The following is a 25,420-nucleotide window of genomic DNA, read 5'->3' as shown; positions in this document are numbered from 1 at the left end:
GGGTTCTTTCCGGTCTTGGATTCTGCAACAGGATGAACAGAAACCGGAGTCTCTCACCACTCTCCCTACCCTTTTCTATGATACATCCCATCTCCTTCTCTTCCTCCTAGCTTACTGAGAGTTTAATCTCCAATGAGTTTAGTCAAAAGGGACTGTTCTCTGGAAAAGGGTGGATGAAGAGTGTGGGGGAGGCCCTGAGCAGTCAGAAGGCTGCAGGGGAGTTTTGGAGAAGTATCCAGGGGTTACCTTTCTGTCTGAGTGGCAGGTGGTGGGAAACATGGCAAGAGGGGAGAGGAGAAGGCTCCCGTCTTCAGGAAGGATTTCAGATTTCCAAATGCCCATTTCCTGAGAAATGAAACCTGCCCATTTCCTGAGAAATGACTGTGAGCTGAATCTTGAAAAAAATGCTTTAAAATTCTTTGGCCTTGAAACTTCAGAAGAAGCATGAAGAAGCAGAGTAGAGATGTCATTAATACAGGCATTGAAGCAAACCCCACAACTGCAAGATATATTTGATAGTATGGACAAATTTTAACACAGAACAGGAAATCTGGAAAAAGCTCTGAATTATTTAAAAAGGTTTGTGAATTCTTACCAAAAATAACCTGCAACTGAAACTGATCTGAAACTACTCTGGGGAAAAAATGAAACAACTTTAAAATGCAAAAACATATGAATCAAATGGGGAAGAACAAATCATACAGACTCTAAGGAGGTGTGCTATAAATTATTTTCTTTAATAAGATGTCTTTATGTCTTCGTCCAGTTTTATTGAGATATAATTAATAGACAACATTTTAAGGAGTACAGCATACTGATTGACATACATATATATTATGAAATGATTACCACAATGAGGTTAAGTGACATCCATCACCTCATATAATTACCAAAAAAAAAATTGTTTTCTCTTGTGATGAGGACTTTTGGGACCTACTATCTTAGCAAATTTCAAATATACCATGTAGCTTTGTTAAGTACAATCATCCTTTTGTATGTTATCCCCCTAGTACTGTTATCAAACTCAAGGGGTTTGTTCTGCCTGCATGTATCAAAGCCAATGGAGACACAAACAGGAGTTTGCCGCAAAGAGAATAGAGGTTTATTTAAGGAAATGGCACCAAGCCCAGAGACATAGTGAGCTAGTGCTGTTAAGCCCTGGCTCCCCGATGGCATGGAAGTTATAAATTATATAGGGCAAAATCATATATTGGGGTTCTGCTGGGAGCTGATTGGTTGAAGGTGAGGCAAGGGTAATGAATTATTTATTCAGGTTTGAGGACAGTTCAAAGGTTTTTTTCCAGAGTTCCTCTGTCCAATCTCATGGGAAAGTAGCCAGGGGTTCCAATTTAGGGATCAGGAACTGAAACATAACTTTGGGTAGATCAAGATGTTATCTTTAGCCTGCCAGAGGTCTGGGCCCATGTGACCATTAGTCAGATCTGGGCTGTTGTTTCTGCTGCCTCAGGGGTTGCTGATTATCTGGAGGAAAGGCTAGGTCTCTGAGGAGTGTAGAGAGCGAGAGAGGGATATGATTTCTAGACCTGGATTTAAAACTAAATTTAATCAAAGTCATAAGGACCCTTGGTTTCAGTACTTACTTTATAACTGGAAGTTTGTACTTAAAACCACCTTCACTCAGTTGTCCTACACCCCTGACTCAGGCAACCACAAATCTGATCTCTTTTTCTATGAGTTAGGGTTTTTTTGTGTGTTTTTTTTTAGATTTCACATATAAATGAGATCTACAGTATTTGCTTGTTTCTGTCTCACATTTCACTTAGCATAATACCCTCAAGTTCTACCCACATTGTCACAAATGGTAGCATTTCCTTTTTAAAGCTGAATAACATTCCATTGCATATTATATATACTACATTTTCTTTATCATTTATTCATTTGTTAATGGATAGTCTTGGCTATTGTAAATAATACTACAATGAACATGGGAGTGCAGATATCTCTTCAACATAATGATTTCCTTTCCTTCAGATGTATACCTAGAAAAAGAATGGCTGGATCATCCAGTAGTTTCATTTTTAAGTTTTCGAGGAAACTCCATATTGTTTCCTGTAATGGCTGTACCGATTTACATTAGCACCAACAGTGATAAGTGAACCCATGTAGTTTAGATGCAGAAAGTCCTTGCTCTGACACCCCACAGCTAAACAAGTGATGTGCTAGAGTCAGTCAGACCTAGACTTGCCTCCTTGGGCATGTTGCCTAAGCTGTCTCAATCTTCTCTTAGTCCTGAGGCAAATGGCCATGTCTTACATGGGTGTCAAATGGAACAAATTAGGCGAGTCCTATAAAGCCCTGAGCAAAGATTCTCAATCCATATTAGTTAGTGGTGTTACTGGTGACAGCTGCTCTCCTGAAGCCACGCAAGTCCAGGGGTCACCTAGATTTCTAGTTCTTTATCTGCTACATTTCCGGTCCTCCCGCTGGTAAATTTTCCTCTACCTTGAACTTCCTGACACAGCCTTCTTCTAAAATCATTTCATTCTAGTTGAGTTCCTAACCAGAAAGATCAAAATTCTTCTTGCTAGAGTCTCCTTTTCCCCCAGCAGGAAACCATGGTAGCTGAAAGTTGGCTGTGCTTGCCCAGATAAATTTCTGTGCCGTATTTGCAAATACACACAAAGGTTCATCAACAGCACGGGTGCTTCTTGTCCTCAGGCATCTGCAGACAGCTCAGGCAGATTCTGGAAAAGATTCTGCAGATTCTGGAAAAGATTCTGCAGATTCTAAGGCATCTGCAGACAGCTCAGGCAGATTCTGGAAAAGATTCTGCAGATTCTGGGAAAGATTCTGCAGATTCTGGAAAAGATTCTGCAGATTCTGGAAAAGATTCTGCAGATTCTGAGGCATCTGCAGACAGCTCAGGAAGACTCTGAGGAGCAAATCAGCCTTTGCAGGTCAGCTGGGCAGCACTCTGCTGACGACCATGAGGTAAAGGCTTTCTTTTCTTGTATTGATCCCTTGAAATTATGCTTAGTGTCTTGGCAAATTTCAAGACAGATTTTTTTTTTAAGGGCTAGACTGCAGCATCTGCTTAAATATTTAACAAACCTTAATCCAAATAACAATTGTTTCTGCATTTTATATTCTGTAGCATTTCCAGACTCACACAGTCTCTCCCTAATGGAAGCTTTTTGAAGCTCTATCCAGGAAATGAGCAGAGGCTAGAGCGGGAAGGAAGGGGTGCAGGAGGCTCTGGGGATGGGGAGGGGCAAATTTATTTCATTTTTGTGGCAGGCAAATTTTCATCAGTTAAGGAGGCAAACCAGGAAGAAATGTTCTTAAGGGCTTTTATTTTTCTGTCTTTCATTTGAAAGGAAAAGTCAGGAGTTTGGGTTATTTAATTATAATTTTCAAAGGAAGCCTACATCTTTGTCAGAGCTCAGCATTGGCTGTCCTCGTAAAGGATGGGCTGGATTTAACTAATTCTTACCCCAAGCAGCACAGTCAGGCACTAAACCAAAATCTACCATCTGCAAGGTCCCCCAAAGCCTCCGTAGAAGCTGGGCTTGATCCATCCTGGTGCCCATTGTCCCTTTTCTGTTTTGTTTTTAATCCTCCGAGATCTTTAAACAAACATACAACAACAAAATTTAAAATTATGAAGGACTGTTTTCAGGATAAAAATACTATCAGCATACTTAAAAACTTTGGTAAATACCAGCTAATATAAAGGGAAAATTCATATCATCTATTAGGTAACCAACCAGAAATAAATTCAACATTTGATATATATGTACTTTATGAAACAGATTTTGGAGAAAAAATATTTTTTTAAAGTCGAGGGTATATGTTACATATAGTTTCATCTTATCTTTTCCCTTAACATTATATTGTGAGAAGTTTCCCATGTCATTAAAATTTTTCAATATTATGAGTGTTGAAGGCTTCATAATAATGTTGCAAAGTATGGATGTATCATGATTTCTTTACCTTCTTTCTTTCCTTTTGTTCTTTCTTCCCTCTCTCCTCCCTCCCCCTATGAAATCCTTCTTTCTTTCCTTCTTTCCTCTCTCATTTTCTTTTTCCTTCCCTTCTTTGCACCTTCCTTCCCCTCCCTTTTCTTCCTCCCTTGTTTCCCTTCTGATGTCTTCTTTTATATTTTAATCAAATTTATACATTCCAACCACTTAAATAGTCAACGCCATCTACAAAGTAGGAGAAATAGCCGTTCCCCACCACCATCCTACCTTATTTCCCACTCCCCAGAGGTAACCATTTGTAATTCTGTTATTTATTATTTATTGCCATATACTTAAATAATATGCGTATATGGAAAATTCTGGAGTTTTTTAAAAATTTAGACATTATCTTTTGACTTTCTACTGTAGAACTCCCTCCAACACACACACACACACACACACACACACACACACACACATCTCTCCCACATCCTCCCATCCCAATATCATTTGTAACTTTGGTTAGATTACTATTCGGAATTTAAATAGCACATAAATGCTATTCGCAACTGAGCCATGTTCTGTACTACAGTGACTTTCTTTGCCTGTGATTTGTCTCGTTTTCTCTGAAGTTAAAGGAAACAAATAAACAAAAAAGTGGTTCTGTTCTTTGTTTCTTTTCTTAGGTTTCTAAGTACTTGCCTCCATATCATCCCCAAATCCTCCTCTAGTTGAATAAATCTCTACTCCATTTTTTTAGACATTAGGTAAGCTGTCATTTTCACACGTGATTTCTGTGGAAATCCCTCACAGGACATTTTACCTACTGCTGTCTGCACCTGTGGCTCTTTAAGCCTGTTGCAAAGTAGCAAATATTTCCTCTTGCAGGAGAACTTCTCTTGCACTGGATGCTGTGTTTCCCAAATCGCATTTCTTTATTTACCTGGGTTTACTCCAACTTTTGATGGGAAATCTCCTCTCAGCTTCCTGGGGAACAAACAGTGCATGTAAAGAATTTTTTTTACTTACATGTATTTATTCTTTCTCCCCACTTAAATAACTATTTGGCTATATTTAGAATTCTAAGTTAGAAATTTTTTTCCTATAGTATTTTGATGGCATTTCTTCATTGCCCTCTAAGTTTTAGTACTGTTGTAGAGCAGTCCAATAACATTTGGATTCTTATTTTTTAATATAAATACTCCCCCCACCCCACCTTCCTGAACTTGTAGAATTCACTTTGTCACCAGTGTCATAAAAGTTTACCATCATGTAATTGGTAAAAGTTTATTTTTATCCATTTGGAAATGTTTAGCTTTCAGCACAGGGACATTTTATTGGATTTTTCTTGAATAATTTTTATTTCTTTCATTTTCTTTAACCTCTCTAGAGCTCTTATTATTTCGATGTTGGTCCTCATAGACTGATCCTCTAATTTTTATATTTTATATGCCCTATTTATCCTGTTTTTATCTGTTTGTTTTACTATTTGAAATATTTTTTTCTAATTTTTTCTAACTTTTCTTCCAATCTTTCTTTCCAATTCATTTCTTGAATTATTGCTTTAATTTCCAAAAGTTCTTCCAAGTTTTTTAAAGCTTCATTTTTTTTTCATAGAAGTTGTTTCAATTTTACAGATACAATATCTTTTTCAATATCTCAACTTATTGATGATAGTTTATTTGTTGTTGTGTTGTTGTTTTAATTCTTCTTCTCCCTTCAAGTCAATTTTACCATTTGCTTGTTTTTAGCTGATGTCCTCCATATTAAAGGCTTTTCAAAATGTCTGGGGATACTTGGATGCCAGCTTAGAATTAATACTGAAACACAAAAAAGCTGGCGTGAAGCTTGGGGCTTGATGACTGGGATTCCTTATAAGGTGATTTCACTGCGCCATTTTATTGAAGAACCTTGATGTTTGTATCTTTAAGCTTTTTCTCTTGGACTTCCGTGATTCCCTCCATAACTGTCTTCTCATCTCTTCCCTGGAGGGAATCAACCCGGCTATAGTATTTTTGGAGCTGAGTTGGGAAGAAGACGTGCTCTCAAAATTCAATATGTAACACTTATCTAACCCTTGTATTCTTAGTGTAGTGTCTCAGACTTCAACTGTGCCTATAATCCCCAACCAAGGCACCTCTATTTTTATCCTCTTTATAGAATAAGCCTACAATCTTCTGCCTAGATTAGGAAGTGGGAATTGCAGGGATCACAGGCAGAGTCTATAGGTACAGCTTCTTCTTAAACTATTAATCAATTCTCTTATCTCAGCTCCAGTTTACACACACACACACACACACACACACACACACACACACACACACACTTATACAGCCCCTCCGTGCCACTAATTCCTTAGCCTTTTGGGAATTCTGCATTATAAATTGGGTTGATTCTTGCATTTCCCCCACTGCTGACAGATGTAGTTTCCTCAGGTTTAGTACACCATAAGGAATTACCACTTCTCTAGCTCTTTCAGAGTTTCCAAGATTCTGTTGCCTTTGCGTTCTCTATTCTTTTTTCCTAATAGATTTAAGCCTTCACAAACTGTCATTTTAGTAGGATTTAAGGAGAGCGCTAAAACAGACTCAGGTTTTCAATTGATAGTCCCATAATACATTTAAATTTTTTTTTATGAACCATCATCTAGTTTGTTTAAATTTTTAAGCCATTGTAACTAATCCTGCAATTAACATCCATTGTTCATAAACCCTTGTATCAGTCAGAGAAGCAGAAGCAGTGTGATATATATATATATATATATATATATATATATATGCATATTATATACAATATAGAGAGAGATATATAATATGGAGATATATAGATATAGATATATGTATATAGATATATATAGATATATATAGATGGCTTTAATGCAATGAATTGGCCAATGTGATTCTGAGGGCTAGCTAGTCAAGTCCAAATCCAAGTCCAAATAGGACAAGCTGTCAAGAAAGACAGGCTGGAACTCTGGGGCGCGTGCATCAGCTGCTGTCTACAGGCAGAATTTCCTCATTAGGGAAGCCTCAGCTCTGTCTTAAAGCCTTTCAACTGAAAGCCTGATTGAACCAGGCCCACCCAGATTATCTCACATAGACAAGGAACCAGAGAGGGGACAAGTTACAGGAACTAAAAACAGAGTTGTAAACTGACAGCGGGGCCAACTGACAGCAACTGTGGACTTCAATAGAAGGAAGTTCTGCAAAGTGGACGCCCAGAAGTAAATATTTGAGGACACTGCTCCCTCTCTCTGATCTCTTGTTACATCTCCTTTTGGCCAAATCCACTGGAAAGCCAGAGACGGGATCTCACTGATGTCTATAAAGGTTGGTGGAGAAGGATGGAGGTTGGATCTGAAGGGCAAATGGAAACCATCTAGTACTGATTCCATGAACTTATGACACAAACATTACTTGATTTTCATAAATACATGCTCAAAAGCAAAATCTTAGGGAAAGAGAAACACAAAGGTAAATAAAAATGAAACGTATTGCTAGAGTTTTGGAGTTTATTTTCCCTAAGAAGGAAACGTATCAAACCACCCTCATCTATCACTGCCAAATCTTCAGCCTGCCTAAATCTGTGCCCTCAGCCTCACTTCCCTTCTGTGATTTTGGAAGAATTATCCCTACTGTTAAAAAAAGAAAAAACAAGTGAAGTATCACAATTTAGTTCTCCTTCACATCCCATGTCACCTACTCAAACACTTCTTTCCAGCAATTAACTATCAGCTCTTTTGTGTCACCCCTACTAAATCACTCCCATTAGCATATAAACATTCACTACTATCACCCAGTTTCAGAAATGATCTCCCCTCAGCTATCTCCAGCTGTACCCTCCCAAGTTTCTCTGTTACAGTGAAACTTCCTAGAATTGTCTCTTCATTTCTCATTTTCTCTTCGATTCATTCCAACTGAGCATTTGCCTCCATCACTCTTGACACCCATCTCTTAACAAAGTTACCAATGATCAACATGTTGCCAAATCCAGTGGTTACTTTTCTTTCCTAATTGGTGTCCTTCCCTTTCTATCCTAACTTTTGCCCTAGCTTTTGTTTTCCCAAAAACTAACTTCACCATTCCCTCTTTGAAACTTTTTTTTTTCTTGCTGGTTCATAGGGCAGCACCACTTCTGGTTTTCTTTTTCCTTCACCGACCACTCCTTCTTAGCCTCTTCTGCTGCTTCTCATCCTCCATCCAATCCCTGAATGTCACTGTACCCCAAGGCTCTGTCTGGGCATGCCCTCTCTTTTACAGCTACCATACGAACACTCTTTCTATAGGTAATGACACTCAGACAGAAGGCTTTCAGAACTACCTAGATGCTGAAGACTTCTAGATTTATCACGCCAGCCTTGACCTCTGAATTCTTGACTCATATATCCAATTATTGTCTTTACACCTCCCCTTAGATATTCAATAGGTACCTCATTTTAGCAATTTGAAAACAGAGCTCTTGTTTAAATCTACTTCTCCTGTTGTCTTCTTCATGTCAGTAAGTGTTACCATGGTTAATCCAGTTGTTCAAGCCAAAAATTTACTATAATCCTAATTTCTCTCTTTACCTTATTTCCTAGATCCAATCATCTGCAAATCCTGTTGATTGTACCTGCAAAAATATGCCCTAAATGTGTCACTTCTCTCGATGTCTTCTGCTATCATACTAGGCCTAGCCTATATCACTCCTTGCCTGGACCTCAGCAATAGCGACCTAACTAGTCTAGCAATTTCCACACTTGACTTCCATTGTCCATACAGCAGCCAGAATGATCTTTTCAAATATACATGGAATCAAGTCACTCCTCTGCTTAAACTCTCCCCCAATACACACCCCATCTATTGGCTTTCTACGTCACTTAGAACAACATCCAGGCCTCCTTATTCCATATGACAGGTTCCAATGTGATCTGGTCCCTATCTGTTTCTCTAACTTACCTCATATAACTCTCCCTCTTGCATTAGCCATATCAGCCTTCTTTTTTTCTTAAATACGCCAAGTTCATTTCTGCCTTAGAGCCTTTGCAGTTGCTCTTCTATATGCCTCGAAAGGTGGCCCCCATCCTCCAGGTCTTTGAATACCTAGTTTTTTCTTGTCATTTAGGTTGCATCTTAAATGTTTCCTCCTCAGAGAGTATTTTTCAAACTACTCTACCTACAGTAACTCTAGCCCACCCCCTACCCCCAATCACATACCCAGGCAACTCCTGACCAATACTCTTGGTTTTAATTTCATCAGAAGAGCAGTAATCATGACTGGATAGTGTCATACAAGGGTATTTTCTTGGATGGTCCCACATGTGTAGTTTATTGCTGTCTTCTCCCACTAGAAGGCGAGCTGAGATATAGCAAGGACTTGTCTGTGTTCTTCGTTGCTATATCAATAGTACATAAAATGGTACCTGGCCCAATATCTGTTGAACAAATGAATGATAAAGATATAGATAGCTACATAAATTTGCTTACTTGTTCAACAAACATTTGTGGATACACATATGTGTGTGTGTGTGTATATATATATATATATATATATATATATATATATATATATATATATTCATATGTGTGTGTACTTGTATTTCAAATATTTGATTAACAAGTGATTACGTTTAGTATTTAAGAGTGTAAGCTTTGAAGCTAGACTGCCTCGGTTGAAATTCTATCTCTGCCATTCTATACGACCCTGAGCAAGTTACTTAATGCCCCATCTGCAAATTGGGGATAATAATAGCTCCTGCCACTTAGGGTTGTTGTGAGGATTATATGAGTTAATACAAGTAAAACCCCTAGAATAGTGTCTGGCATGTGATTAGTACTCAATATATGTTACCTCTTGGTGTGTTTTTTTATCATTATCTATCTTGTTTCTCAAGGTTCTATTATATTTTACATATGATAGAACACATGATAGCCTGCATTTGTCTTAGTGATAGAGCTTGAACATCTCCTCATACCAATTAACATGCCTCTGCATGTTACATAAACATCCTTAAAACGCACACCTGCTACTTAGTGAGAAGAGAACATACTGTGTACCTCCAGGAGGTAAAAAAAAAAAAAAAATTCAAAATATTATACAACAACGTAGATTCAAATATAACATTGAAAATCAAAATCATTATTTGGGCATAGAGTGAATCTGTGAGCATTCCTCTTTACTTATAAATGTGGTCATCTACCCTGGGGATGGTTACTTGCCAAAAGCAAACGATTCTCTCTCACCCTTTCCTCTTTCCTTCCCCTCTTCCTGACTCTGTGTGGACATGCGTTTGTCTTCCATTCTCACTCTCTCTTCCCCTTTTGCCCCCTAACTGATATGCATTCATTTAGAAAGAGTGGTGGGGAAAAACTAACTATTCAGTCAAATCTAGGAACGAATCTAATCTGGGTAGACAGGAATAATCTGTTGCACATGTCCTGACCAGGACTGACCAGGACTGCTGAGCTTATTTGCAGCCAAAATTCTTCAGGATGAGTGCCAGCTCCCTTTATTAGTACAAGAATTTATCCTTCTCCCTGTCTGATTCATCATGTGATATGCTCACACCACACCACCTCCTCCTAGGCAACTTGGAACAGCATGCAGAAGAGGCCACAAGACTCATGGCTTACATTACTAGTACTTGAGGATGACTAAAGGACTGTAAGGTTGCTTATTTTTATATCTATATGTTTAACCCCTTCTCAGAAATGGTCAGGTGGCTATGCTCCAATCAGTTACTTTATATGTCAGCTCACTCACATACCAAAATGTTCTCTTTTCTTCCCCTATTGTCAAATCACCAAACATATTTTACCATAACTGAAATGCCATTTTACCTGGAATTTACATGATGAAGAAAGTTTCTTAGAGGATTTAGAAAACAGAGTGTGTGATTGGGTGAAGTTTCTAAACACAGTATTCAAAGCAATCATGTACAGTCTGTTTGCCTATGGTACACACCTCAGAGAGCAGAATGAGATGGCTCTGGAATACTTACAGTGAGCAGAGGAGTTTATCCTGCATGAGCATGCCCACCAAGGCAAAATCCGAAGTCTGCTCACTTGAGGAAACTACATCTACTATCACATGGGCAGACTTCAGGAAGCACAGGCTTACATTGCAAAGGTGGGAAATCAGGCCAGCCTGGTGGCTCAGGTGGTTGGAGTTCTGTGCTCCTAACTCTGAAGGCTGCCAGCTCAATTCCCACATGGGCCCATGGGCTCTCAACCACAAGGTTGCTGGTTCCACTCCTCGACTCCCGCAAGGGATGGTGGGCTCCTCCCCCTGCGACTAAGATTGAACAGGGCACCCTTAGCTGAGCTGCCGCTGAGCTCTCTGATGGCTCAGTTTGTTGGAGCGCATCCTCTCAACCACAAGGTTGCCGGTCCAAGGGATGGTGGGCTGTGCCCCCTGCAACTAACAACAGCAATTGGACCTGGAGCTGAGCTGCGCCCTCCACAACTACAATTGAAAGGACAACTTGACTTGGAAAAAATCCTGGAAGTACACACTGTTCCCCAATACAGTCCTGTTCCCCTTCCCAAATAAAAAATCTTTAAAAAAAGTTAAAAAGAAAAGAAAAGGTGGGAAATCTTAGCAAGAAGTTTGCCTCAGGTGATTGGAGTGCCGTGCTCCTAATGCTGAGGTCGCTGGTTCGATTCCCACGAGGGCCAGTGAGCTGTGCTCTCTATAGCTAAGATTGTGAACAACAGCTCTCCCTGGAGGTGGGCTGCTGTGAGCAGCTGGAGGTTGGCATGAGCTGCTCTGGGCTTCTGAGTGCTGCCCGGTGGGCTACCAGCAACCGATTGCCTCAGGCTCATAATATCAACATGAGTCAGGGAGCTGTGTCCTACACAACTAGACGGAGAAACAATGGCTTGAACCACAGTGAAGGGGGGAAGAAGTTTGTGAGCTCCTACAGAGTTTAATGCCCCCCAAGTGACTGTGAAGAAGGGTGGGCACTTTTAAAATGGGGAGAAAATTATTATGAGTAGGCTAAGGAGTGTTTTGAGAAGGCTCAGGAAAAGAAACCCACCAACTCAGAGTTCTCCTTAGGATTGGCAATCACACTCTATCGTCTGGGTGATAAAGCACCAACAGAGACCACCATTCACCTTCTGAGGTGGGCCACCCAGCTGAATCCTGACAACCAGTATATTAATGTTCTCTTGGCTCTGACTCTTCAAAAGATCAAGAAGAAAGCAGAAGGAGACAAGCTAGGGAAGAGGCCTTGACGAAAACACCATGTCCAACTGATGTACTCTGCAGTGTAGCCAAATATTACTGCAATAAAGGTACTCTGGACAGAGCTATAGAATTACTTTTAAAAGCTTTAGAATCAGAGACAAACAACATCTACCAACATCTCCAGATCAGATGCTGGTACAGAGCAAAAAAATACAGAGGTCAAGAAAGTGTTCAACTAATGAGGACAAAGAAGAGCTACAGGAAATGATGGAAAATGCTGTGGATCATTTTAAGAAAGTTGTTGAGTTGAATATACACCTGCACAGTTCTTGCCTGCCTCTATGCCATAATGGGCCAGTATGATGAGACAGAATAGTACTTCCAGAAAGAATTCAGTAAGGACCTCACTCCAGTGGAGAGACAAGTGCTCCATGTGAGGTATGGCAACTTTCAGCAGTACCAGAGGATGTGCGATGACACTGTCATCCACCATTACCCGGAGGGCTTGAACATCAATGGGACATTGAATGAGAAGGAAAAGCTGATCATAAACCTAAGAAGAATCGCCAATAAATGATGCTCTGAAAATGCCTCAGACACTGTGGTTTGGCTACTCTCTAGATCCATTCGTCAACTGAATAGAAAACAGCAACCAACAGCTGACAGTTCTGAGAGAAATCCGGGATGCCTGTTGGACAATCCAGGCACAGACCTTAGCAGATGAATCCCTTCTGCCTCCCTGGCTAGAAGGGAAGTAAGGAAATGGTAGAGGGTGCAGGAGGGGCCCACCACTCAGAAGAGCAGAAGGCCCTAGAGGGAGTCTATAACCAGGCCTCTGGGCTTCAGAGAGAGGAAACAGAGAGCAAGAAAGAAGGGTAGAAGGCCTGGTTTGGTGCTCATGAAGGGGAGGGAAATGGGGAGACAGATAAACCACAACTCAGAGGAGCTGGGCCAAATGGCTGGGCTTTTCATTTTTTTGTCTCTTTTTCCAGGTTCCAAAAACTCTCTCATAGAGATCTGGAAATTCAGAATCACTTCTCTTCTGTCATACAGATATTTTGAGCAAAAATTTCTTTGAGAGAAAGCACTTGCTTTGGGACTATGTGATGTGGTTTCTCCACATTCCCTGACTCTCCCCCAATGCCTTGCCCATGGCCTGGCACACAACACACACTCAGTATTTGCTGAGCGAATATAACACCTCTGACCACTGGTCCTCTTTCCTCGCTCATTACACTCCAAAATGAATTCCATGTAAATCAAACTTCTAAATGTTTAAAAATAAAAATTATAAAATTACTACAAGAATCCTTGAGAGAATCTGTTTTTTATCATGGTGTCTGAAAATTGCACATATGAAATGAAACACAAAAGGCATACAATATTAAGTTCAACTACATTGAAAACATACTGTATAGAAGAGATACATTTAGAAAGTCCAAAGATAAATGACAAACTTAAAAATACTATTTCAACACGATATTGGATAAAGATTAATTTTCTTAATGCTGAAATAGTTCCTGTTAATAAAAAAAATAAACTCAATGGAATGATAGGCAAATGTCAGGAACAGAGAAAAAAGGGAAATGGCTTCTAAACATATGAAATGATGGTCGATGTCACTCTCATTGCGAGCAAACAAAGCTAATCAACACTACAAGAAAGACTATCTCTGGTCAACAAACGCTCCTAGGAGTGTACTAATAAGGATGTAAGAAAACAGGTTCTATCATGCACTGCTGTTGAGATTATAAATTGTATTGCTGGAGAGAATGTGTTTGATAATTACTGAGTGTATGAATCTTTGCGCTAGAGATTTCACTCTTCTTAATTTATCCTGTATTTGCATATGCATGCAGAGACACACACAGGAATATTCATGAAGCTTTGTTTATAATAACAAAGGACTGAAAACAAACGTCCCCCATTAGGGGACTCATTAATTCAATTTCAGTGTTTCATACATGGAATAGCATGCAGCTATTGTAAAAACAAAACAAAACAAAAAACTAAGGCAATTTTAAGTGTAAAAATATAGAATACTATCTCGGAGATATATTTAAAAGTTTAAAAATGTGCAGAAGAGTGTGTAGAGCATGCTAACATCGTCCAAAGGAAGGAAGGAAGGGCAGGAGGGAGAAAGAAAAAAGAAAAACCATATCACAAATACACACAGACTATTTGGGAAAGAAGAAAATACCCTCTGGAGTAGCCTCTAGACAGGGAACTGCACATAACTGACCGGTCTCTATTTCCAGGTCTTTCCCCATGCCTTGAACTCTACCACCACCCACCTGCTCACTATCCGCTCCCCAAACATTCACAAAATGCCATCCTACTTTTTTCACTGATCCATAATTGTATCCATCAAAACTGATTTTTGAAAATTTCACCTCCTCCTGGAAATTTGCTCTACCCACTCTCCTTTCTCTGTTAGGGAAGTGACTTTTCGTACAACAACCTTTACTTGCACTCCCAATACATACATGTCAAGTAATGTGATACATGAGAGTCTACCAAGATAGAAGGCATACATCTTTTAACAGTTCACACTACAATACTGTGCTTCTGTTGACAACACACACTCACACCCTTCAGTTGTCTCATTTCCCAATAATAGATTCCTCCATTCCATGTGCTTTGCAATTTTGAAGGACTTTTTCCTGTATAGTAGATGTATATAAGTTTAAACTTGCAATCAGTTTAGAAAGTCCAGAAGGGCAGGGGCCGGAGTTATTGTTTCATAATGATACTTACCTTCTCTGACGTGGAGGGGCAATTTTAGCCTACATTGTGTGGCTTTGCATAAGTTTGGGGATCTCTGCCTGTAGTCCTTTAGCAAGTACAAAAGGAGTCTAAACGAAGGTGCAAAGTCTGGTTGGAAACCATGAAGTACCCTAATAGCTTTGTTCTCAGAGACCTGGTGAAGTGGCTGATGAGAGAGGTGGAAATGTTCCTACAGGTAATTTTAAAAAAAAGAAAAAATCAGGAATTCATATACATGCAGAAAACACTTAATCCACACATATCCTCTGACTACCTTTGCTGTCTCTGGTACCCTTATGTTGCCTTTTTCATCTCTCTTTTACCTACCAATGCTTCTATGATCACTTATATTTAAAACTCTTTTTTATTCTCAGAATGAAACATTGACAAATATTTGAGGCATTCTTTGAGGACATTAACGTTTTGAATAAATGCTTTCCTAAAGGATACTATTAATAAGGTTCTATATGAACATAGGAGTCTCTGGGAGCACCCATGGCAGAAGAGAGGAGATTAAGAAAGTAAATGTAAAAAAGGACTTTCCAGAGGATGGAGCCAGGGATATGGAAACAGTGGCAAGATAGTTCCCATCAGTAAGAAGAATCAGGGTCTAAGAAACTTCCACCATTGCCAGGGTAGAAGATCTTCAATGTGCCTAGCCAGAGAATTTCATCATTGCTACAGATGCATGACCTCTGAGGTTCCTCCATGTTTCTTTTTTCCAATTGGAAGTGTTTATTATGGTCATTATGCCCACCATTACATGTACACATGAGTTATCTAATCTCACCTAGTCCTTTAGTTTAGTTTTCTTTCTTTCTTTTCTTTTTTTTAACTACCTGACCACTGCTAGAAACTGCTGATTCACTTGGTCTAGAGAGGAGCCAGGTTCCCAGGTGATGCTGATACTACTGCTGATTTATGACATATGAGAATCAGTACATTATACCACTTTATAGCTTATGCAGCCCCTTAAGATGGAATTCCTCATTCGGGGAATAGCAAACAAGGACTCTCTTAGTCTAGGCTGAGACAGGGGCTGTCTACGGCCAATACTAGGACACGGACACATAAATGTTTGTAATAACCTGAGTGGTCAGAACACTCACTGTTTCCTTTTTCTTAACAATAGAAATATTGCAAGGAGAGAGTTGGTTTTCCTTTCCAGTTTCTATTTTGCAATCACACTGTGTATTCTCACACTACCCCAGCTGCTAGATAAGCTGATTCTCCCGTTGTGGTAGCATTATACACAGGCACATGCAGATTTCTAAAGAGTGAATCAATACCTCTAGGTGCTTCAAAACACAGTGAATATGTCTTTTTTCTGTGCTCCTCCCCTACTAGTATCTTTATTAATAAGACTGAAACACTTCTGTCCAATAGTTTTCTTGAATGCAAATTCTAAAAAATAAAACAAAACCCACAGTGTTCCTAGTTTCCTATTTCAGCATTTCTTACACATTTAACACACATTTCTAGAAATACATAATAGAACTTGTAAATAGAATTAGAACTTGTAACTCTTGACTGAGACCTAAAAGTAAGGATTTCCAATTGGGATAGGCTTAGCTGTGTATCCTAATAAAAAAGTAGAGGATTATCAAGAATCATAGCTTCCACCTTGCCCTGGGAAGAAAAATCCACAATAAATAATGCTTTCTCCAACACTAAATAACCTGCCTTAGAAATCTCAGTTTCACTGAAGCATATGTTTCACCTATGCTCTGTATAATTTCTTGTCCTCAAAGATACCTGGTGCTAATTAATACCTTTTTCCCCCTTAGGTCTATGTACGTTGTAATTTTTTTGTGATGAAGCATATGAATAAGGAAAAAGCAAAGAAAATACACTTTCTCTGTCACAATAAACTACTACAGCTGCCAATTTTGGTGTGCAGGTGCTGAATACCAAGGTAACCCACAGGGATTTAAAATGTTCTGGAGCTCGAGGAAACCAAGAATGTGTAGAGATGTTAGGAATTGTTTGGCTTAAATTAGTGATCATGATAGATCATAGAATGTCAGAGGAGCTAAAGCTCTGGAAAAGGCAAACATTAAAAGTTTCCCTTCTGATCTCTTTGGTCAATGATTTTAGTTATCTATTAGAATAAAAACTCACATTTACTTATTGTGTGCCAGGCATTATTCTAAAAACATTTCATGTATTCACCCGCTTGATCCTTATAACACCACTGTAAACTGATAGATTAATATCCCCATTTCACAGGAGAAGATACTAAAACATGGAGATGTTCAATAATTTCCACAGTTACAGCATGTAAACGCAGCCCGGTTTCCAATCCAGAGAGACTGACATCAGAGCCCACGGTTCTCATCATGTATTCATTTATGCAACAACTACTTTTTGAATGCCTGACACATGCCAGCTATTATTGCAGGAACTGGAGATTGAGCAGTGGATGAAATAGATGAGAAACCTCTGCCTTGTGCAGGTCACATAAGTGTTCCTTACAATAGCCTGTGAGTCATATAGGTGATAAGGATAGGCAGTGTGAAGATGGGTTATCATCTCAATAATGAGGCGGGATGCTTGGGAAATGCATCCTTCTCCAAGTTCTGCTCTTTTGGTAAATCAGCTAATCTAGAATATCAATACAATTCACCAAGTGAAACTTCTTCTGACTCACTGCATAAGAGGGTGAAGGGTGGGGGGAGGCAATGGGCTTGGCTCTTACTCAACATCCATTTCCTCTTAGAGCCCTGCCTATTTCACTTTCCGGTTTCAATTTTATTTCTCTAAAGTCAGTTGCCAGAAAGCAAAGGAACCAGGTGATGTTTCCACCAGGTTATGCTTCCATATATAGGTCTCTTTCACCTTTATTTAAGGCAGAGGAGGAAGGTTTCTGAAGAGCACAGTCGCCTGAACTGCAGCCATTCAGAAGAGCTGAGAAGTAACTAAGAAGTAACCATGAGGTAAGCATTCTCTGATTGTGTTGAAACTGTCCAATCAATTTTGTTGTGAAATGCAAATCCTGAGCAGCCATGATCCTAAATGGCAAGTTCCCGAACTGCTTTCTTTTGTGTTTATAACTTTCACCAGGCATTTATCTCCATAGGCTGCCTATTTGTTATACCAATCCTAGCCTCTTTACTCCTACATTATTTTCTGCCTCATACCCATCAAGCTTCCTAAGAGCTTGTCACTGGGTAAGCTGAGAGCTGAGTTCAGAAAGGAGTGACACAAGAAGGAAGAGGGCAGAGAGAAATTTAATAAGGTGGGTGCTTCATTTTAAAGGTGGGTCCAGGGGAATTGCTCCTGGAGACTGCTTCTCTTTTGTTTCTTATTTGAAAGGACTACGTGAGGGGCTTTTAATAAGATTCTCATTTAACAAAAGATCTCCTTTGAGCAGATATTGTTTAACATGTACTCAGAGTCCAATCCATGTTAAAGTGGACTTCACTTTTAATGTGCTCAGAATTCATCTCAGATTTATATTAGGGCTGTAAAATGTAGTCATTCATTTAACATAAATACAGTTTTGCCCCAAAATTCTGATTGGCTAGAGTTATTAAGAATTAGATTCTGATTGGTTAGAGTTATTAAGAGGCTATCTGAAGTATGAATGGGAGACAGAGGGCTTGGAGAAAATAGTTCCCACTTCTGAAACCTTCTCACACCCCAGAAACATAAGGTTGCCCTGGGGAGAAAGTGTTAGCTCACTGGGTAGGAAGGGAGCTATTTTCTCCAATCTGAGAATGGGATGACCAGACTGGACGCTTAAGCCTCAGCCTTGGGAGCTCCAGGATCCAGGGATACCAGTCCCAGTACTAACTTCCTAGAGGACACATTGCCCTCCTTCTCTAAGTTTCCTGATCTCTCTTCTTGAAAAGTATTTTTCCTGCTAGTCCGACTGATAGAAAGAAAGAAAAAAAAAGATTTGAGATAGTTCCAGATGTGTTTCTATAGTAACACAGAATCTTTAGAAACCTTGTTTCTACTTGTTAGAATTTTAGCACAGTCTTCTCATAGAATCTTTCCCCTGATAATACAGACCTGTCCGTCTCTCTTCGTCTCTTTTTTGCTTGTTTAGCTTTAAGCACTGTCACCACACATTGCCCCTGTGCTCTAAATACAGTGGTTCACAAATTTGAGCACACATAAGAACAACCTGGAGAGCTTGTTCAAGACAGATTTCTGGGCTCAACTCCCCACCTTCACCCCAGATTCTGATCTGGTAGCTGTGAGTTGAGGGCGATGAATGTGCATTTCTCACAGTCTCCTCAGAGGTGCTGGTACTGCTCGCAGACGCTGTGGGGGCAGCATTAGCTCTGAACTCGGTGAGCAGTGTCATTGTGGCTTTCACTGAGAACAGAAGCAGGGCCAAAAGAAAAAAATCGTTGTTGTGTAAACAGTCAGAACTTCTAGAGGCATCAGGAGTATAAGTCTCACAAGTCTGAGTCCAGGAAGCAAGTATCCGGGACGAGCTTCTGATTTACCAGTGGAAATAAAATTCATAATCACACAGTGAAACTGAATGCCTTTTGAATGGCTGATCAAAGGGATTTTGCGTAAGTATGTACATCAAATGTCTCCTGTAAATGCACAACTGACTACATGTTTTATATGTTGGAGATAGTTTCAACTGTATTTACTCTCTCTGTTTCTTCTGTAAAATGAGAAAGGAGCCAAAGAGCTCATGTGCTTAAGGAAATCTTCCTGTGACCTCACTGAGAAGGAAGACAGATTACACCAGACACAAATTTTTCAAGAGGAGGCTGCTATCATTACAATACAGATAGCAAGCCAGGCACTCTCCTGCCGGTCCCCTCTCCTACATGTCATATCAAGAGTCTCAGACAACTTGGATCTTCACCAAGACCTGCCTAGAGCTTTGAAAGGACACAGTGTCCTTCCGTGAGTGGCAACTCCTACCCGTTTTCCTTCCTAATTTTTGTTTATTCTGCTTGGGATAGTTATGTTTCCATTTGTTTCGAATAGCAGAAATAAACAGGAACTGATTTAAAATTCCTATAATGGCTCACAGAACTACAGCAATCCCAGAAGGACTAGCACAGGACACTGGGGAGCTTGGGGGACTGAGACTCTGTGTCTTCTCCAAGTGCATCGGAGTCATTCTCTCTGCAGCACGTAATACCGAATACGGTCGGTCGCCATCAGACGCCCAGCACGCACAGCTCTCTTCTTAACATGTGAAAACTGCCTCTGGCTCCTTTACTCTCTCTCAGTTCCATTTCCACTTCCATTTGAGTTTGAGTACCCAGCCACGGTCCAATCAATTGGGGGGTGAAGGAAGAGGGGTCTGAAAAGTAAAAGGTAGGGAGCAGGAAGAAAATGGGACATATAACCTTCCATTTGGACAAATACTTCCAAAGTGATCCTTGCCACATTACATGACTTCCCAGCTATCTATCAGTTGTCTATGTCAGAATTCATAATATTTAGAATATCAGCTCCTGATAAAAGAGCTAATTACTATATACCACGAAAAAAATTGAAGCGAGAAAAAGCAACATTTCAGAGACTAAAATACATAGGCAATGTAGAAAAACAATTTTGGGCTATGGATGATTTTTAATCTACTTATCTTCAATGTTATTCATGATAAGATTTTTGTTTATTTGTCTGTGTGCTGCTTCTGTTTGGTTGGTTTTGCTTGCTTGTTTGTTTGTTTTGAGGCCCAACACCAAAGGGAATGGAAAATCTTTCCAGAAGAGTTGCAAGGGCACCTTAAGTAAGTGAGAAAGAGCATTTCCCATAAGAGAAGATGCTAGCTGTCTTGTGAGCCGCCTCCTGTAGCCACACATCTAACCTCCTGTTATTAAAGAAAACCACAGGAGAGTAAAAATCACATTTCAAAAGAAAATTAAAGCAACAAATGCAAAATTATTAATAAATCAACTCAATGAGACATATTAAGAAATCACCAGTCTGTGGGGGATGGGGTTAAGGGAGTGATTATATTTACTCCAAAACAAAAGTTTAAGAGATTGCTAACACATATAATAATAACCAAGTTAAGAGGTTGAATAGTATAAAAGTAGGAGAAATGAGTAAAAATTAAGGATGACTAAAAATAAGATTTAAATATTCAAATGGAAAAGTTCGAAAATATAAGAATATAGAATGTCAAAATAATAAAAAGGACAAGACAAAACTAATTTGATAAAAAGGCTTGGATTAACAATAGAGAAATTAAGGAATTAAAGGAATTTAATTAAGGAATTAAAAATACAAACAATAAAATGGAGTTGACTATGAGAGGGGTAACAAAGACATTAAAATCAGGATGGCAAAACATTAAAAGAAGAAAAGTTTACAAGATTAAAATTTTCAAACTACAAAGGTAAATGCTCGGTAGGAAAAAACAGATACAAAAAACGATTAAATAGCCTTACTTCTTAAAAAATACTGAAAACCTCTGCTGACATCAGTTCCCCCAGATTTGGCCTCTGCAGAGACCCTCACAAAGAGAAAGCAGAGGGCCAGCGTTACCCAAGAAAAACTGCCTTACTTAGGTTAAACGTGCCTCAGCCATCTTCCTTCTCTATAATTCTTCTGCTCGCCACAGTCACCTGATCATTACTTCCCTATGCATTTAACACATGCCAAAATATAGAAAGAAAATGAAAAAGGTACATACCCTTTCTGAGGAGAAGAATTTCTTACCCGGTGAATCTGTGCTATGTCTCAAAATGTCCATCCTTCTGCTTTTCCCTATAGTGAGACCACTAAGAACTCCTTGGAGAACAGCCTATGGCAACTGAAATGCCATTTCACCTGGAACTTGTTAGAGGGAGAAAATTCCTTGGATGACTTTGAAGATAGAGTGTGTAACCAAACCGTGTTTCGGAGCAGCAGATTCAAAGCCACCATGTACAACTTGTTGGCCTACATAAAACACCACAGAGGCCAAAACGAGGCAGCCCTGGAATGCTTACGGCAAGCTGAAGCCGTAATCCAGCGAGAGCACGCTGACCAAGCAGAAATCCGAAGTGTGGTCACCTGGGGAAACTACGCCTGGATCTACTACGACATGGGCAGGCTTTCAGAAGCTCAGGCTTATGTAGACAAGGTGAAACACGTGTGCGAGAAGTTTTCCAGCCCTTATAGAATTGAGAGTCCTGAGATAGATTGTGAGGAAGGGTGGGCACAACTGAAGTGTGGAAGAAAGAACACTGAAAGGGCGAAGGTGTGTTTTGAGAAGTGTCTGGAGAAGAACCCGAAGAATCCAGAATTCACTTCTGGATTGGCGATCTCAAGCTACCGTCTGGATAAATGGCCACAACCTCAGAATCCCATTGATGTCTTGCAGCAAGCCATTCAGCTGCATCCTGACAATCCTGACAACCAGTATGTTAAAGTCCTCCTGGCTCTGAAGCTGCAGAAGATGAACGAGGAAGGTGAAGGACAGAGGTTAGTTGAAGAAGCTGTGGAGAAAGCCCCGCATGCAACCGATGTGCTTCGTGCTGCCGCGATGCTGTATCGAAGACAGAATGACCTGGATAAAGCTATAGAACTGTTAAAAAGGGCTCTAGAATACATGCCAAACAATGCCTATCTGCATTGCCAAATTGGGGCGTGTTATAGGGCAAAAATCCACGAGTATCAGAATGTAGGAGAGAATGAAATGTATGGGAAAAGAGAGGAGTTGCAGGAACTAATAGGACAAGCTATAAGTTATTTAAAGAGAGCTGATGAGCTCCATGGAAATCTCACCCACATCTGCTCCTATCTGGCCTGCCTCTATGCACAGGTAGGTCAGTATGAAGAAGCAGAATATTACTTCAAAAAAGAATTCAGCAAAGAGCTTTCACCTGCAGACAAACAAGTGCTCCATCTGCGATATGGCAACTTTCAGTTGTATCAGATGAAGTGTGACAAGAAGGCTACCCACCATTTTATGGAGGGTGTGAAAATAAACCCGGAGTCAAAGGAGGCAGAAAAAATGGAAAACAAACTGCAAAGAATTGCCAAAACCAGGCTTTCTAGAAATAGAGCAGATCCTGAGGCTTTGCATCTCTTGGCATTTCTTGAGGAGCTGAATGGGAAAAGGCAGCCTGCAGAAGACACCTCCAAGAGGGGTTTGGACTCTGGACGCCTTGTCCCTTCAGCGTCTTTAACTGAGGAATGAGGAATCGGGATATGGTGTCCATAGGGTTACTGCTGGAAGAGAGCTGAAACCCCTCCACCAAGTTGGTATTCAAAATATTTAACAACGGCTATGGCACAGGCATGGACTACGATACTAGACCACAGTACTGGATCAGGAGTATGGGAGAACTCTGTTGGGCCAAGAGTTAACACTTGAATTGCTCAGGGAGTTCTGGGAGAGGGACTAGATTGGGGGGATAGGTCCTATGTCTTGGAAAAAGGGGCTATTTCCCAACTGACCTCTCAGGAGCAGTGCACTCTGTGACTTCTCTTAGTCGTCCTCCATGGGGAGTGGTTTGTTTCTATGTTTATATAAAGCAGATTCCTCACATCTGTAACATGATGGTCCATTTTTGCAATGTTTTTCCGTCCTTGAAGTCATTTGAGATCCTACACAGGAAAGTGCTATGTCCATCCAAAGGCTGGGGAACCAAGCTTAGATAGGGTTGTATGTCCTCTCTTTCTCACTCTGCCTCCTCTTTCTCCCACCACAGATAATCCTCAATCTAGACTGTCCTACACAACAGGAGTTCAATTGTCCCGTTAACTGAAGTGGGAACATAGTTTGAATAAAAGAGAGCAGAGACTAGGTCCAGTCCAGAAGGGAAATACCTCGGACAAGAAATGGAGTCAGGCAATCAATCACAGTACAAGAGTTTTAAGAGGCACATGGGGAGAATTTGCCTCCATACTGCTTTCCCTGTAATCGTCATACATGTGAAGAATTAAAAAGGGGGGGGGGGCGGGGATTCTGTACAATATGCTAGAAACCAAACGAATACATTTCTTTAAAACTTGTGTGGAAAAATGAATGTCTCACCAGTAGGCATAGGAACAGAGTAGTAGGCAAAAGAGAGAGAGGAATGCTGGTTTGTCATTGTAGATTATAATCATATGGAGAAATTTTCACTGTCTTAGCCTCTGTCAGGAAAATTTCTTTACAGAATGAAGATTTACTTTGTTAAAAAAAACAAACAAACAAAAAAAAAACTTTGATGAGCCCAGGTTCAAGATGATAGGAAAGAAGCAGAACAAAAGTCTTGGGAAATGACATCAATAATGGAGGGTTTCTCCCCATTAGAAATGTATATTAGGTGACATAAAACTTCCTTTAACTCTGAAAATGTTTATGAAAACCCTCAAATTCATACTATGTTTGGGGCAATTGGGATTCTCTAGGTAGATCTGACTAGCCTACCAGGTTGGTGTGACCAAAAACAGTCAGTGGACCCAGCAGGAGGCTAGTAGTCAGTCACCCTCTGGCTTGCAAAATGTTTGCCTGTTTGAATTAGTTTAAATTGAAATGGTGGTTAACTGAGGCTGGTACTAAGTGGGGGAATAGAAGAGATGTTGTTTAAGGGAAGAAACTTGCAACTAGTATAATAGATAAAGATATCCTGAAGATCTAATGCACAGCACAGGGGATATAGACAACAATATTGTATTATAATCATCAGCTTTGATAAGACACCAGATCTTAATGATTTCCACCACAAAAAAAAATAATTATATGGCATGAGAGACGTGTTAATTATTAAAAAATGGCAATCCCATTATAATATATAATTGTATGAAATCAACATGTTGTATACCTTAACTTGACACAATGTTATATGTGAAATGTGTTTCAATAAACTTATACATTAACAGTTTTATTAAGCAATTCAAACCTCATATAAAATTCAAGGCTTTTTTAATTAAAAAATCCAACTACTGCCACAACGGTTTTCATGTTATTTTCTGCATTAAATATAGTGTTGTGTGCTCTTGAGATCATTAGTGTATGCCCAGTATGTAGTCCTGAAAAAAGTCACAGATTTAATTAATAAATAACTTAGATGTGATGCAACACAAAGGTATGTTCTTGTTTTTCTGAAATTTTGCTGTAACTTCAGTTTTCCAGACTCAGCTGTGGGTAAACGAAATGTCACACTGGGTATGAACCGGCTCCAATAACCCAGACTGATTTAACCTCATAGTCACTGAATAGAACATTTGTTTTTTTCTACAGCCTTCTTAAGATGCCGGGACTTCAGATTACACCCTGACACCCACTGCCATGCACCCTCGTGCACACAAACACCCTGTCCCCACACCAACAGTGGATGTGCTACTGCCCTTTTCCCTGTTAAATCTTCCATCCACATTCTCTCTCCCCTTTGACCTCCATTATGAGAAATGAGGAAGTGTCCCCAATTCTGTTTTATGCCGCATCCTGGAGGCAGTCAAAACCATGTTGGAGGGGCCTGCCCCGTTGCCCCAGTGGTTGGAGTGCTGTGCTCCTGATGCCAAGGTCGCAGGTTCGAGTCCCACATGGGCCAGTGAGCTGCGCCCTCTACAGCTAAGATAGTGAACAACAGCTCTCCCTGGAGCCCGGCTGCCATGAGCAGCAGGAGATTGGTGAGATCTGCCATGGGCAATCCTGT

General features: G+C 40.0%; 1 protein-coding gene and 1 pseudogene across 3 annotated transcripts; both read left to right on the top strand.

Moving 5' to 3' along the window:
- The first annotated feature begins 2,637 nt into the window (after positions 1-2,637).
- IFIT2 (interferon induced protein with tetratricopeptide repeats 2) lies at positions 2,638-24,840 on the top strand. 2 transcript variants are annotated; one of them, XM_081074809.1, is made up of 4 exons: positions 2,638-2,952; positions 16,646-16,773; positions 17,708-17,794; positions 21,564-24,840. In XM_081074809.1, the coding sequence occupies exons 3-4, from the start codon at positions 17,790-17,792 to the stop codon at positions 22,972-22,974; spliced, it is 1,416 nt and encodes a 471-aa protein (XP_080930935.1). In that variant the 5' UTR covers positions 2,638-2,952; positions 16,646-16,773; positions 17,708-17,789; the 3' UTR covers positions 22,975-24,840. The 2 variants fall into 2 exon arrangements, with proteins under 2 accessions (XP_080930935.1, XP_080930934.1); XM_081074808.1 differs by lacking the exons at positions 2,638-2,952; positions 16,646-16,773 and having other exon boundaries at positions 17,600-17,794.
- Positions 10,731-12,816, top strand: LOC308508541 (interferon-induced protein with tetratricopeptide repeats 2-like; annotated as a pseudogene). Its single transcript has 2 exons — positions 10,731-11,051; positions 11,810-12,816. The product of its transcript is annotated as an interferon-induced protein with tetratricopeptide repeats 2-like (transcript).
- Positions 24,841-25,420: the final 580 nt, after the last annotated feature.

Source organism: Rhinolophus hipposideros, assembly GCF_964194185.1.
Source record: "Rhinolophus hipposideros genome assembly, chromosome: 15".
Classification (NCBI taxonomy): Eukaryota; Metazoa; Chordata; class Mammalia; order Chiroptera; family Rhinolophidae; genus Rhinolophus; species Rhinolophus hipposideros.
Note: the sequence above shows the minus strand (reverse complement) of the source record. Positions and strands in the feature narration are given on the sequence as shown.